At 35.6% G+C, this 15317-nt stretch overlaps 1 protein-coding gene across 1 annotated transcript in view; it reads left to right on the forward strand.

Moving 5' to 3' along the window:
* The window catches only part of spryd3 (SPRY domain containing 3), a 136497-nt gene that overhangs the window by 24920 nt on the left and 96260 nt on the right, over positions 1-15317 (forward strand). The window contains 3 exon segments of the mRNA XM_051925083.1: positions 5216-5340; positions 9392-9527; positions 14878-15066. Coding sequence (XP_051781043.1) covers positions 5216-5340; positions 9392-9527; positions 14878-15066 — 450 coding nt within the window.

Here is a 15317-nt window from a genome sequence, read left to right on the forward strand (position 1 = left end):
ACTTGCAGCACCGCTATTCAATTACACTCGCCTAACGCCTCTCCTAAGGGGACATACTGTGGGATCTCGGCTTCAGTCAAAGCACCAATCACAGGCCCGATTAGAAAGCAGGAAGCTGTGATTTGTCATCTCCCTCCCATGTAACAATCACAGCCCGTGTTACAACACACTATGTATGTATGTATATGTGTGTGTTTATGTATGTGTGTATATGTATGTGTATATATATATGTGGATGTGTATATGTGTGTATATATATATATATATATATATATATATATATATTATATATATATATATATTATATATATATATATATATATATAATATATATATGTATGTATATAAATGTATATGTAGATATGTATATATATGTATATGTATATATATGTTTACATAACCTCTTTAACACACTACTTCTCCGCTGTGAAGCGTGGGTATTTTGCTATAGTTTATAATTCTGTGGTGGCCAAGCGGTACTATGAGCTGTACCCCATCCATGCTTTATAATTATCCTTTTTGTCTCATTATCAAGAGAGCATTGGAGCAGAATTTTGTAAGTCTGATTGTCCTTCCTGACCAAAAACACTTTTTAATTGCCTTTTATGACCTGCAAGAAGGACAGTGACCATATTCTAACCTCAAGTTACCTGATGGACATGGTGACAAAGCTTGAAAACCAAACTGTATGTTTTCTATAGATTTTGATCTACTTCTGAGTGTGGTGCTCTTTTTGTTTTGTCTCCTTGGTGCTTTTTGCTTTACTTGTATTTGTTTAACAATTTTGTCTTTTCAGTACGTATACATTATCTCTGTCACTCATGAAACTGAGCAGCAACTATATAATCTTTTTCCTTTCATTTTTCTGTTCTACTGATTGTAAGACGTATAAAGTTCATTTCTTTTACCTCCTAGCTATAATTTACCCTTTTTGTAATTATTTTATTATTGCTGAACTATAATTAAAAAGACGTTGTCAAGCAGTTTTATTGTGACCTGTACATCAAATACTACTTATCATCATAGTACCATACACACAACTTTCAACATGTAAGGCCTCACCTAGTAATGCAAACAGCAAGCACAAACTTTCCGAACCACTCCCAGTGCTTTGATCCTTACAAGGGCTGGGCTTCAGTTTCTGTAATGAGTTCCAAATATGTAGATCTTTCATAACCTCAAGATACTGAAAAGCAAGATTAGAGAAATAAAATTAGTTACTCTCCTAATTAAACTGATATAAAGATTTGATATTTGTGGTTGTAAGTAAAGCATTTGGTTTTGATGTCAACCCATAGTAAAATACTTTGCACACCACTCTCTCACAAGTTATTTGTATCTGCTAGTATTTTTATTGTTCTCCAGCCTTCTATAATATGAATAAATGAGTACATATTTGGTGTGTCACTACTGATTACTCTCTTCTCAGTCATGCAATTTTTGCTTCCACATAAAAAGGAAGTTTGGTGATGGGGTCAGAAATTACATCACTATTGAGTGATGTTTAAATTCTACGATTTTCAAAGCACTAAGGAAAAGTTTATTTTAGCATAATGTGCGTGTTTGCCTGTGGAAAATCAAAATTGATTTTCAAATCTTAATAATATAAGATATTAATAATAATAATTAATAATTTTTGTCAGAAAATTAGTGAGAAGTCAAGCAAAATAAGGCAGCTTTTGAGGCAACTCAGGCCCCTTCTTGATCTTGCCTGAAGAAGGGACCTGAGTTGCCTCAAAAGCTTGCATATTCTAATCTTTTTACTTAGCCAATAAAAGGTATAATTTTGCTTGACTTCTCACTACATTCATAATGGCTAACACAGTACAACACCCTAGTATGTCAGAAAATTATACATTTTGTGTGCATTGCATAGCGCTTCTGGATGACTACATCCTAGCAAGGATACAGTAATTAAGAACAACCTGTTTCCAAAATATCCGCCCTGATCATAGAGACATTGAAGTACAAAAAAAGGAAGTTGCAGGGGCTCAAGCCCCTTTCACTTTCCCTTTGGTGGCCCAAATGCCCTTTTCTTCTATTTGGAAAGGAAACAGAGAAAAATGTACCTGATTAACTGTTTTCGCAAATTATTCATTGAGCCACTTTCATTTTGCTGTTTGAACCCTTTGAACTGAAAGTTTAGTGGATTTGTATTATATAAAGAAGACAACTGTTGCAATTGTACAAGTAAGGTTAGCATATTGCTGTTGTATTGTAATTTATAAATCTATATATAGTTAGGTCCATAAGTATTTGGACAGTGATGCAATTCTTATAAGTTTTTGCTCTGTACGCCACCACAGTGGGTTTGAAATGAAGAAATAATTACATGATTGAAGTGTAGGCTTTCAGCATTAATTCAAAGGGTTTAACAGACAATGTTGTATGAGCTATTTAAGAATGATATCCATTTTTCTGCATAGTCCCCCCATTTTGAAGGGCTCAAAAGTATTTGGACAATTGATTGGTAGGCTGTTCCGTAGCCAGGTGTGAGCAAATCCCTCATTATTTCATTAACTATTAAGCAGGTAGAAGGTCTGGAATTGATTCCAAATGTGCAATTTGCATTTGGAAGCGGTCACTGTTAACTCTCAATATGAGGTCCATCATTAGGCTGAGAAAACAAAACACTCTCTTTAGAGAGATAGGAAAAAACACCAGGAATGGTGAAGTCAACCATCTGGTACATTCTTAAAGAGAAGGAACACACTGGTGAACTTAGCAACATCAGAAGGCCTGGACAACCATGGAAGACAACTGTGCTGAATGATCGCAGAATTCTTTCCTTGGTGAAGAAAAAAGAATTTGTGACATTTAGCCAAAGCAAGACCACTCTCTGGGAGGTGGGCCTATCATTGCTAAAGTCTACAATCAAGAGAAGACTTCATGAAAGTAAATACAGAGGGTTACCCACAAGTTGCAAACCACTGGTAATCCTCAAGCACAGGAATGGCAGATTAGAGTTTGCCGGAAAACATTTTTAAAAGCCTGTCCAGTTCTGGAATAATTTTCTTTGGACAAAGGAAACTGAAATCAATATATAACCGAAGGTTGGAAGGAGAAGAGTATGGAGAAGAGAAGAAACGGAATATCACATCATCTGTGAAACATGGTGGAGGCAGTGTTATGGCATGGGTATGGTGATTGCCAGTGGAAGTGGGTCTCTGGTTGACAGTATGACTGCTAGCAGAAGTAGTAGGATGAATTCTGAAGTGTACAGGGCTATACTGTCTACTCAGATTCAAAATAATGCTGCAAAACTGATAGGACAGCGCTTCATGTTACAGATGGACAATAAGGCAAAAATTATTGTGGCAGCAAACCAAGGGCTTTTTAAGGCAAAGAAGTGGAATGTTCTTTAATGACTAAATCAATCAACTGACCTCAACCTAACTGGACATGCATTTCACCTGCTGAAGATAAAACTGAAGGCGAAAAGTTGAATAAATAAGCAGCACCTGAAGACAGCAGCAGTGAAGGCCTGGTAAAGCATCACTAGGGTGGAATCCCAGCACATGGAGATGGCCATGGGTTCCAGACTTCAGGCAGTCATTGATTACAAAGGACTTACAACCAAGTATTGACAGTGATTGTTATATTTATGATTATGTTATTAGGTCCGAATGCCGAAACAAAACCACGTATAAAAATGGCTGTCTTTTCTAAAGGGCTCACACAATATTCTTGTTAAACTCCTTGAGTTAAATCTGAAAGTCTATACTTCAGTCACATCTTGATTGTTTCATTTCAAATCCATTGTGGTAGAGTACAGAGCCAAAATTATGAAAATTGTATCACTGATCCAATATTTATGGACCTAACTATATATTTTTGTAATTTGTAAATAATCCTACTTTCTGTATCATATCGGTTTAGTTAGTGTCTCTGGAGAAGTAGTTAGTGGGAAATGAAAACACAGTGTGTTTTGGAGAAATCATTTTCTTTTGGTTTTGAAGAGAGAGGGAGGCTAAAATGAAACAGGAAAGGATACCAATGCCAAACACCTGGTCAAGAAACTTGTGGTATAATAAAGTTGACTGGCTAACTATAACAGAATTTATTATGAAACCATCAGTAGAAAAAAGTGTTTTTTTCCCCCAATTAATGAAATGTCAAAGAGAGCGATCCTTTATTGAGCTGTCACCTTTTTAAGAAGTGGCTCGCAAAAATTGTAAAAAAAGAAGCAAGGTTGCATTCTTAAAGAGGTTATGAACCTTAGATTTAAGTGCACGTGCACTACTGACAATACTTGGTAGGGTGAGAATGCAACAACTCGTAGGTGTACAACATCAAGTGGCACAGTACAATGAAATGGTAAAAGAGAACCGGGCTATTTTCTGGTGTCTAATAGATTCAACGCTGCTGCTTTTCTGCATGGAGTTAGCGACCAGGAGACCTGATGAAAACAGAGATTCTGTCAATAAGTGTAAATTAAAAGAATTTACAGAAGTGTTTGCAAAGCTTGTTAACATATTGATATTTCACTTTGTCTTATCTGCATTTTGTAGAGTTCTGGCATGTCACATTCTACACAGTATGATTTTAGTGTAGCTATTATACATGATCAAAACTGAGGTGTCAAGATGGATTGTGGAAGAACTGCTGACTGACAGATGTTTTTCTGCTTTAGTTTGTTGCTTACTGTTTAACTGCTACTATATGTTTTAGGCAATTAATTCTCTTGAATATCAGTACTTTTCACTCAATCAAAAAAAGTCTCCACTGAAGTGCTTTGATGTTTTCTTTTTCTTGTAACCTGACAATGTTCACCTTGTCACAAATGGGTTAAGTCATTTTTGGTTTTGGGAAGGTAGTGTGTAGAGGTAAAAAGGGTGCAGTGCCTTATACGTCACTCACTGCAAATGTTCAAGAATTTTTACTATTAATCCCACCCAGCGACCCCCGCAAAATGCCTTCATGGTTAAAGAAACGAGGGCGTGCAGTGCTTTAACAAAGCCCCTTCATTTTGCAGGCAAATGTTGCCTTTGGGTGCAAACAGATTACAGCACAGCATGATTATAGTACTTAGTCCTGCATAAAATTAGGAGCTATACTGTGGAAGAAAGGAGTGCCCATGTTTGCATAAAAAATGGCAGGCAATTATTTTTAAGCCATGATGGCGATGAGAGCAGATAATTGTGTATAAAATAATAAAATGAAAATATTTATTCCTGACTTATTATGTGTGTATTGAATTTTGTTTTCTACTTAGGTAACAATATTGGATACAGGTGTCAGGGGAACCATTGCAGTGGGGTTAGTACCTCAATACTACAAATTGGACCACCAGCCTGGATGGCTTCCTAACTCTGTGGCATACCATGCTGATGATGGCAAGTAAGTTGCAAGGAACACTGTGGTAATTTTTTAAATGCACTGTGTCAGTTGTATGAGTTTTGTGCCAGAGATTGATGTGATTGTGAGGGTTTTGACAAGTCATATGGTATGCACCTGTATGGACTCTATACATTGTTACACTATTTATTACATAATGTTCATTCATACAAATTCGGATTACATTACACAAATGGTAAAACTGAGCAATTTCAGAATGATTGATATAAACAAAATGTGACAATAATATTATTAGATAGATAAATACTTTATTAATCCCAAGGGGAAATTCACATACTCCAGCAGCAACATACTGATACAAAAAAACAATATTAAATTAAAGATTGATAACAATGCCGGAAAAAAACAGACAATAACTTTGTAACTTTATTATTAAGTTATGTAAACTTCTGGGGGTTCATGGTCAGTTATACTGTAAGGCAGATACATTCACAGTTCTGGTAAATGAAACCAATTGTCCACCCACCTGCCAAGTAAAAAAATGGAATTATTTTACCTTAGAAATACAAGGCTCCCAGTACCTCTGGTCTTTCTGGCAGTATAGCTATGGAAGCATGTGCCACAGCCAGATGTTGAAAAGAGAAACAAAATAGAGGTGGGTCAGTAACAATTGATAATTATGGCCTTGCGTATATTTTTGTCCAAATGACAGACAAATTGACAAATAGGAGGAAATAATTGGCCCTGAAATAGTAAGTCTTTAGACTGAGACTGATGAGGTATCTTTTATACAAGCAGACAGATCATTTCACAACTTTGGGGCCGTATAACTAAAAAGTTGATGTCTCACTTTTGTTTTATTCATCCTTGGAATCATTAATAGAGCAACATTTTGGGTTCAGAAATTGCACTTCAGGTAAATTCAGATAAGTACAGTAAGTAGAAACTAGAACATTTAAAGCTTTATGTGTTAGATGAAGGATTTCAAAATTATCCCAAAACTTCACTGGAAACCAATGCGAAGACTCAAGGACAGGAGTTATGTAGTTGTGTAATAATACCTGCAACAGTTTATTTAATTTAATGAAATCAACAAGCAGAACTGAGTAGCCTTTGTATAACACTGTCATGGACTATGAGCCCCAAAGCAATAAACCCCAATACATTCCAAAAGCACTTCCAGAAAGACCCACTAGAGGGGCTATACCACCAAACCCAATCTAGGTATAAGGGCAACACAGAATCATTCTAAAATTAATAAATTATTTCCACTTAAAAGTATTTCAATCACTTTGAAACTCCATATATCACTGAGGCAAAATAGAATTGCCTTAAAGACAAAGCCATCCGAGCGAATAAAGTCCCAACACCAAATCCACATTCATACTCAAAAGTAACAGAGCAGAAGGTCAAATAATCTGTAAATAACAAAAAGTACAAGAAAGCAGTAAAATTTTATGATGCTCTATACCTTTCGATACCACAGCTAAAACAGAAATCTTATTCAATGATGTTTTTATTAAAGAACTTCCATTATTGAAGTGAACAATATTATATATTTTTATACATTATGAAATATATAAATACTAACAGCAAAAACTGATATATTATTCAAGTAGTTAGCCAAGCATCAGTTAAGTAAGCAAGTATCTGCATTCATAAATATCAAAATACAACACAGTGCAATGAACTTTAATGTGTGACAGAGAGAGAAATTTCTCCACCAGTGTAACAACAAATAGGGGTTTATAATCTGGTGGGGATTTCAGCACAAGGTTTATAAAGAGTGATATTATCATAAACTACCTGATGTATCTTAGCATGTGCATATTCTAAATTTATTCTAACATTTTCTTTCCAGTAACTAAAAAATATTGCTTGAAATCCATACAAAATCTAAAAATGCAAACATTATAATATGTGTACTATTGGATTAGTGAATTCCAACATAATTCAGGATATTTCCATTTAAATAAACTCTTTAAAGCTAGTTTTGTAACAGCATGCTTTTAAAATCTGGTTTGTCAGTAAAACACTATAAGTTTGTAACATTTGCTATGGTAAGATTTTTTACTTGCATCATTACTTTGTTAAAAATGTTACTAAAATTTCTGAACTTTCAGAAACTTGTGGCGCTTTAATTTTCCATATATGTCCCTCTTTTTCACATTTGCTCTAATTTTAAAGCTTTGAAATCAAACTTGTCAGTTTTACATGAACAATGTTTTCCCCCCAGAACTCCTGTTGAACAGGCTTTGTTTTAATGTATTACTGTGATACTGCAGAAATGTTGGTACTGACATTTTTGGAACTTTGGTTCTGAATATGTACTGAAATATCAGTTGTTGTGACTTCTGTACTTCCAGGCACGTTTGAAATGTCCCGACAGTAACAGTGGGGGACCCTCTGGATCTATAGGATGGATGGCAGTTTCTGGCAGTGATTGGCCCTGCCTCTTGGAGGTTCACCCACAAAACACATGAGACATAACACAGGCAGCTTGCATATATAAACGGAAGCAAAGAATGCACATAAACAACATAAATGAACAAGACATAAAATGTGAACCCGAACTCCAGCCATGGGAGGAATCCTGCCTGAAACATGACAAACAAATTGCAGTAGTCAATTCTTCTAGAACTAAATACATGAATTGCCTTCTTATACCAAATATCTTGCACGTTATTGCAGTACTTTATGAGGAATCCATGATGTTTCCATAAAGCAGGTGATTGGGATTGTTATGGGCTGGACTTCACCCTGCTCATGCCTTTTCTGACTGCCTTCTCATGCAGCCTTTGTGAAATAATGTAAAACTTTGTTAAACAATGCTAGCAGCAATGAGAATCTGAATGCATTGTGTGAATTTTGTAGCAGATCTATTTGATTTTATACCATAGGGTGCACTCAATACAATTTCCACAATTCTTTCCTGACCAAGTGCTAACATTGTAGTTCTAAATAAATACATAAATAAAATAATTAAATAAGCCATGAGGTACACTTCCTTATGCATTGTGCAACTGTACACCCTCTACTGCTGGACAGTCAAGATTAATTAACATTAACATGGGCACAGATGTCTGTGTTGTTTCTGTTATTCAAGTTTAAATTTGTGTTTCTTGGATACAGTACAAGGAAATTCTTACTTGCTTTTTGACCAACATACGGTACATTGACCAACATGACTTAGAAACCTGCTCCTGTTGTGTTGTGCTGTTTGTGTATTTATTGGTTATTGTCTCATATGGGCAGCACCCTTACTGCGAAAGAATCCTAGTCTACTTTAGGATGCCACAACCACTGCCTTATAACCACACAAGCCTAAGGGAAAGCCTTTCATGTAATTAACTCCTTGACCTTTTGATTGGAAGTCTGTATCTTTGGACTGGCACAGAGCACTTAGCATTATTACTTGTGCAGTTTACAACTCATTTTTTAACAGCTGCCTGTTAACATCAAAAAAAGAAATGAAATCAAAGGATGGTTTATGTGGAAAGATAGTAACACTCAAAAGCTATGGTATCAGAGAATGGAAACGTTGCATATTGATTAACACGTCAGTTAGAATTTCACTGTACTCTGTATGTGGTACAATAGTGACCCAATGAACCATTTTTCTCTATAAACCACATGGGGAACATATGTAATTTTTGGGCCGAGTATTACTGAGCCAAGTTTTTTTGAGAAGTTAATCTTTTCCATCACTGCATGCATCACATATAATTGAGATTTTGTGTTCTGGTGGGGGATACTCATGTTGGAATTGAAGTTGAGCTAACCACATTTGAAAAATCCAGGAGCTATGTGTTAGAGACGACAACTGAAACTGTACAAAACAATGACAAACTGATATTCCTCAAGTGTACTATGTTCATTTCACACATTGCCTTCTGTGATACCTATAAGAGGTGGAGCAGACCAAACATTGTGATTAGCGGTTCATAGATAGATAGATAGATAGATACTTTATTAATCCCAAGGGGAAATTCACAATATAATTCATATAGTGTTTTATATATATATATATTATATATATAATATTATATATTATAGAAAATTCATGTAGTTTTCCCTGCTTGTTTTCCTTCAGGTTGTACAACGGGAATGGAGTTGGGCAACAATTTGGGACAAAGTGTAATTCTGGAGATCGAATTGGATGTGGCATACACCCAGAATCTTTTGAGGCAGGACTAACATCAGTTTTTTTTACCAAGAACGGAAAGGAGGTGAGTGTGTGAGAAATTTATACTGATGTTACTTAATCCTCCTGAAACCACCATATCATCTGCCCCAGCCTTTGTTCAGTATTGAAATTATTGCTGTACTTCACAAAAGATTAGAAATGGTTTGTCAAAATACAAAATTCACTATTGAAGTGTTCACTATAAAGAAGTGTTGTTAATAGTAGGCTAACCTTGAAGTACCGGTTCCCAGTCTTTTATATGAAATTCTTGGAGCCAAATATGTATGGGAGTTCAGATATTTTTTTTTCCATTTATTCCAGAATGGTAGCAATGAACTTTGAGAATATTCATAATGAGTGCGATAAAGACATTCAATAAGAGGTTTTTTTTTTTTTTTTTTATTATAAACGTTTCCTTACAAATACACTTTACAAGTAAAATCTGTAACATGCATCTGGCTTGAGAATGGTGTTCAGTTCAGTGTTTCACAGACACAGTGATCAAGCTACTGCAGCAACTGTACTTTCTGTGATGTTTATAATGAGCGATACTTTTTTTCCCCCTCTTCTTTACTGCCTGTAGGGTTATCTGTAGCTGTTTGACATTTTATACAGTTGTGCTTGAAAGTTTGTGAACCCTTTAGAATTTTCTATATTTCTGCATAAATAGGACCTAAAACATCATCAGATTTTCACTCAAGTCCTAAATGTAGATAAAGAGAAAACAGTTAAACAATAACAGTTAAACGAATATTACATATTTGTGAGTGGCAAAAGTATGTGAACCTTTGCTTTCAGTATCTGGTGTGACCCCCCTTTGCAGCAATAACTGCAACTAAACGTTTCCGTTAACTGTTGATCAGTCTTGCACACCGGCTTAGAGGAATTTTAGCTCATTCCTCCGTACAGAACAGCTTCAACTCTGGGATGTTGGTGGGTTTCCTCACATTAACTGCTTGCTTCAGGTCCTTCCACAACATTTCGATTGGATTAAGGTCAGGACTTTGACTTGGCTATTCCAAAACATTAACTTTATTCTTCTTTATCCATTCTTTGGTAGAACAACTTGTGTGCTTAGGGTTGTTGTCTTGCTGCATGACCCACCTTCTCTTGAGATTCAGTTAATGGACAGATGTCCTGACATTTTCCTTTAGAATTCTCTGATATAATTCAGCATTCATTGTTCCATCAATGAAGGCAAGCCATCTTGGCCCAGATGCAGCAAAACAGGCCCAAACCATGATACTGCCACCACCATGTTTCACAGATGGGAAAAGGTTCTTATGCTGGAATGCAGTGTTTTCCTTTCTCCAAACATAACGCTTTTCATTTAAACCAAAAAGTTCTATTTTGGTCTCATCCGTCCACAAAACATTCTTCCAATAGCCTTCTGGTTTGTCCACGTGATCTTTAGCAAACTGCAGACGAGCAGCAATGTTTTTTTTTTTTGGAGAGCAGTGGCTTTCTCCTTGCAACCCTGCCATGCACGCCATTGTTGTTCAGTGTTCTCCTGATGGTGGACTCATGAACATGAACATTAGCCAATGTGAGAGAGGCCTTAAGTTGCTGAGAAGTTACCCTGGGGTCCATTGTGACCTCGCCGACTATTACACGCCTTGCTCTTGGAGTGATCTTTGTTGGTCTACCACTCCTGGGGAGGGTAACAATGGTCTTGAATTTCCTCCATTTGTACACAATCTGTCTGACTGTGGATTGGTGGAGTCCAAACTCTTTAGAGATAGATTTTGTAACCTTTTCCAGGCTGATGAGCATCAACAACTCTTTTTCTGAGGTCCTCAGAAATCTCCTTTGTTCGTGCCATGATACACTTCCACAAACATGTGTTGTGAAAAGCAGACTTTGATAGATCCCTGTTCTTTAAATAACACAGGGTGCCCACTCACACCTGATTGTCATCCCAGTGATTGAAAATATCTGACTCTAATTTCACCTTCAAACTAACTGCTATCCAAGAGGTTCACATACTTTTCCCACTCACAAATATGTAATATTCGATCATTTTCCTCAATAAATAAATGACCAAGTATAATATTTTTGTCTCATTTGTTTAACTGGTTTCTCTTTATCTACTTTTAGGACTTGAGTGAAAATCTGATGTTTTAGGTCATATTTATGCAGAAATATAGAAAATTCTAAAGGGTCCACAAACTTTGAAGCACAACTTGTATGTAAAATTTAATGTCAAAACCATTAAAAAAGCCAACAAATATCTTAAAGTCAAAGAAGCGTTGTAGAACACCCACAATTCCCTCCCCAACACTCATAAGGACGTAGTAGTTGATTGGCATACTCAGAATAGCCGACACATGCATTTTGTTGGGTAGGGGTAGTAAAGCGCAAAAAATGTTGGAGGCTGAGCGAGAAAGAGCCAGGGGGCAGTCCACTTGCTGGGCTTAGAGGCTTAGAGTCTGTTTGTACATGGGCACAGGAGTTCTTCTGTTGCTCTTGCTGTAAAGAAATTACTTCTGAGAACCTTTGTATTCCAGTCACCAGAGGTTTGCAGCTGACTTCAGTGCAAACTGAGATTGGATCATGGTGTGATTTCATGACAATAAAAAAATACTTGCTATTCTGACATTTGTGATTAGGTAGTCATCTTTTTTTCTTAAAGTTTAAAATGCTTTTTTTCAGGCCTATAGGATATATTTTGAAAACTTAACAGTAGTAGATTCAATAATTCATTTATATACAGTTTATTAACATCTAGAACTCTAAAACACAAATTAGTTGTAGGACCCAGATAAATACTAAATAATAATAGCATGACAAAGTAATTCAATTTCCTTGACAGAGGAAATTCAGTTAATATAGTGAGATTATTGAAATGTATATTTTTTTTCTCTCTTAATTTATGCTAATTTGTCCTTGCAACAAGAATGTATGCCTTTATATCTGTTCACGGACCAATTTTCCTGTAAAGGATTATAAATTATGTTTGCCATAGTATATTCTGTCTTCCTCCTGGAATTTCTTTTCTCAGTTATCCTAGTTGTTGCAATTCAGAGGTTGAAATTGAATATGAAATTCTTTTTTAACCCCCTTTTGGAGAATATGGTGTGAAGTAGAGATGGAAAGATGTGATGGGCACTTAACCAAGGCTGTTTAACTGAACCAGAATTCAGAAAGTCTAAATAAAGAATATAACTCGGGGGGTATAGATTTAGAATACAAGAGGCTGTTTAACGCAGCCAAGTGGATGATTATATCCCTTTAAAGTTTGCTTCATCTGGCACAGCATAACACAAATGGGGTAACTGGCTTCAGCATACTGGGAAGGCAGCAGATGATTCTCCCACAGTGTTGGAAAACATTGTGCAGCAAAAGGGCTAGAATCCTGAACAAGTATTTAGTGATGCCAGGATCTTTTATTTTATTTTATTTATTTTTTTTTTATAAATGTCTCATACTTTCTTGTGTCACCAACTATAATGTGACATTCTATATTTTAATATTTTCTTTATGTAACTTAGCTTATTATTCATTTACATTCTTTTTGTGTATAGTTATGTATTTTGGAGTCAAAGATAGGAAAAAGATTCTGAGGTGGACAGATTAACCTTTTAAAAAACAAAGTAAAAAAATGTTTGCATGGCATAACATTCAATTGCTTTCAGAGACTTGGTTAGCAATTATCAATGCTGGAGCATTTTGAAATTTTCTAGTCTCTCTATCAAAGAGTTGTTCTTAACTCAAGTAATTAAGAGATTCAAGGGTCTGTGGCCAATTGGAGTTAAAATTTCTTAAAAACTTTTTTTCCCAATGAAAATAACATTTAAAATGTGTGTTGAAGTCTCAAGCTAAACTTGTCTGCATCTATATAAGTTAAGTAAGTTGCTTGGATTTTTTTCTTTTTTCCTTTTATGGATGTGAACAAAATGTCAATTATCCGCTTCAATTTAAGGAAGCCAAAGTGAGCTGCTGTGATTTACTAAGGTGTGTACAAGGTGCTGTTCAGCCACAAAGACAAGCGGGATAGAATGCAGATGGAATTCAGACTGAGACCAACTGGTTCTTGCTGGCATAGTATTGACAGTATTTACTTCGACAGTGGTATTTATTTACTTTGATAGTGATAAATAAATAAACACTTATCATTAAATTGAATAAATTAAGAATGTAGTTATTAGTGAATCGAAGCAATAAGTACACATATAACGTCAAACCTTTCATGTTTGGTAATATTTGGTCATCCAGTCCTGCCTACTATGTGGCCCTACCCCATCCCGTATCATATAGTGAGTTGTACTTGCTTGCTTGAACACAACTGCTGGTGTTTGCCGTAAGGAGTGGCTGCTGAACGAGTAGAAGAAAAAAAAAAGTTGAAGTAACCACTTTCAAGGTAAAATTTGAAACAGTAAACTAATTCATAGTTGATAGATAGATAGATAGATAGATAGATAGATAGATAGATAGATAGATAGATAGATAGATAGATAGATAGATAGATAGATAGATAGATAGATAGATAGATACTTTATTAATCCCAAGGGGAAATTGATGTCTCGTGGAATGTTTCTCTGTTTTAAGTAGAAATGTTTGCAAATTCGCCCATGCTTTCCAATGGGAGATTTTAAAGTTTTAAAAATGTATTTGAGATATTTCAACTGAAATGTCCCAGCAAACTTCCTTGAAAAATAAATGTGCCACATTTCAACAAAATCAGTCCACTGTGAATCAAGTTGTTTCATGTGGACAGGTGGACGTACATACAGACAGACACGCATTGTTACTACAATTGATGCTTTTTGTATTATATGAGAAAGCACCTACAAATGATTAAAAGTAGCAAAAATTCAAAAGCATTAAAAAAAAATCTTTTTTTTTTCTTCACCTAGAATAAGATTGTTTAACCACTTATGGGTTATTGGTGATATTAATGAAAAAGCTCAGTTGAGCCCAGTAGTAAAACCAGTCTGTTTTATATATATATTAAAATTTCAAAACAACAAACAAAATATGTAACACAAGTGTGTAATTCCAAGAGTATAATTCTAAATTTATCCTGTGCATTATTATAAAAGGAAATATGAAAAGAAGATGGAGTTCTACGTCTGAGGTGGTCTCATTATTTTCTTATATGGTTTGTTGACTTGGCTATAGTGGATAAGGACAATCACATGTCAACTGTTGTTCAAGCTCAAAAACCTAGATCAGTGTATCCTGTAAATTGCTACTTTTTAAGATCTGTGCAATGTTCACAAATACGACAATGTCTGTTAGTTATGGTGTCTTTCATATCGGTCAGTTTTTTTATTTTTTTTTTGGAATAGTTATTTAACCTCTTTGTCTGGAAAAGTGCATTTATTAACAGGAATCTGTTACAGAACTCTTTTGCATTATGTTCTCTCTATGAATCTGTTTCAATATCACAGGTGGGATCCATAGCTATCTTGGTTTCTCCAGAGGGACTGTTTCCTGCTGTTGGGATGCACTCACTTGGAGAGGAGGTCCGCATTGACCTGCACGCTGAATGGGGTGCTGATGAGGATGACAGTGTGATGATGGTAGACAGCCATGAGGAAGAGTGGGGTCGTCTTCATGACGTCAAAGTAATTGGCACGGTAGGAGCAGCTTTTCTTTTCATCTTATGATATCAAGTAGGAGGAGAACAAGCCTTGATGAGTAATGGATGGAATAGCCTGAAGGTGCTGTTCATAAACCTTTCATGTGACCTGTAATAATTTGCTGCCCACCATTATTTCTTAAGTCTAGGCCCTTTTTTTTTTTTTTTTTTTTGGGTGTGATTAATGAAAATACTTCTTTATGCTATTGTGAGTATTCTCCACAACCTTCAACTCATTACTACTGACAA

This window comes from Erpetoichthys calabaricus, chromosome 3 (assembly GCF_900747795.2).
Source record: "Erpetoichthys calabaricus chromosome 3, fErpCal1.3, whole genome shotgun sequence".
Lineage (NCBI taxonomy): Eukaryota > Metazoa > Chordata > Cladistia > Polypteriformes > Polypteridae > Erpetoichthys > Erpetoichthys calabaricus.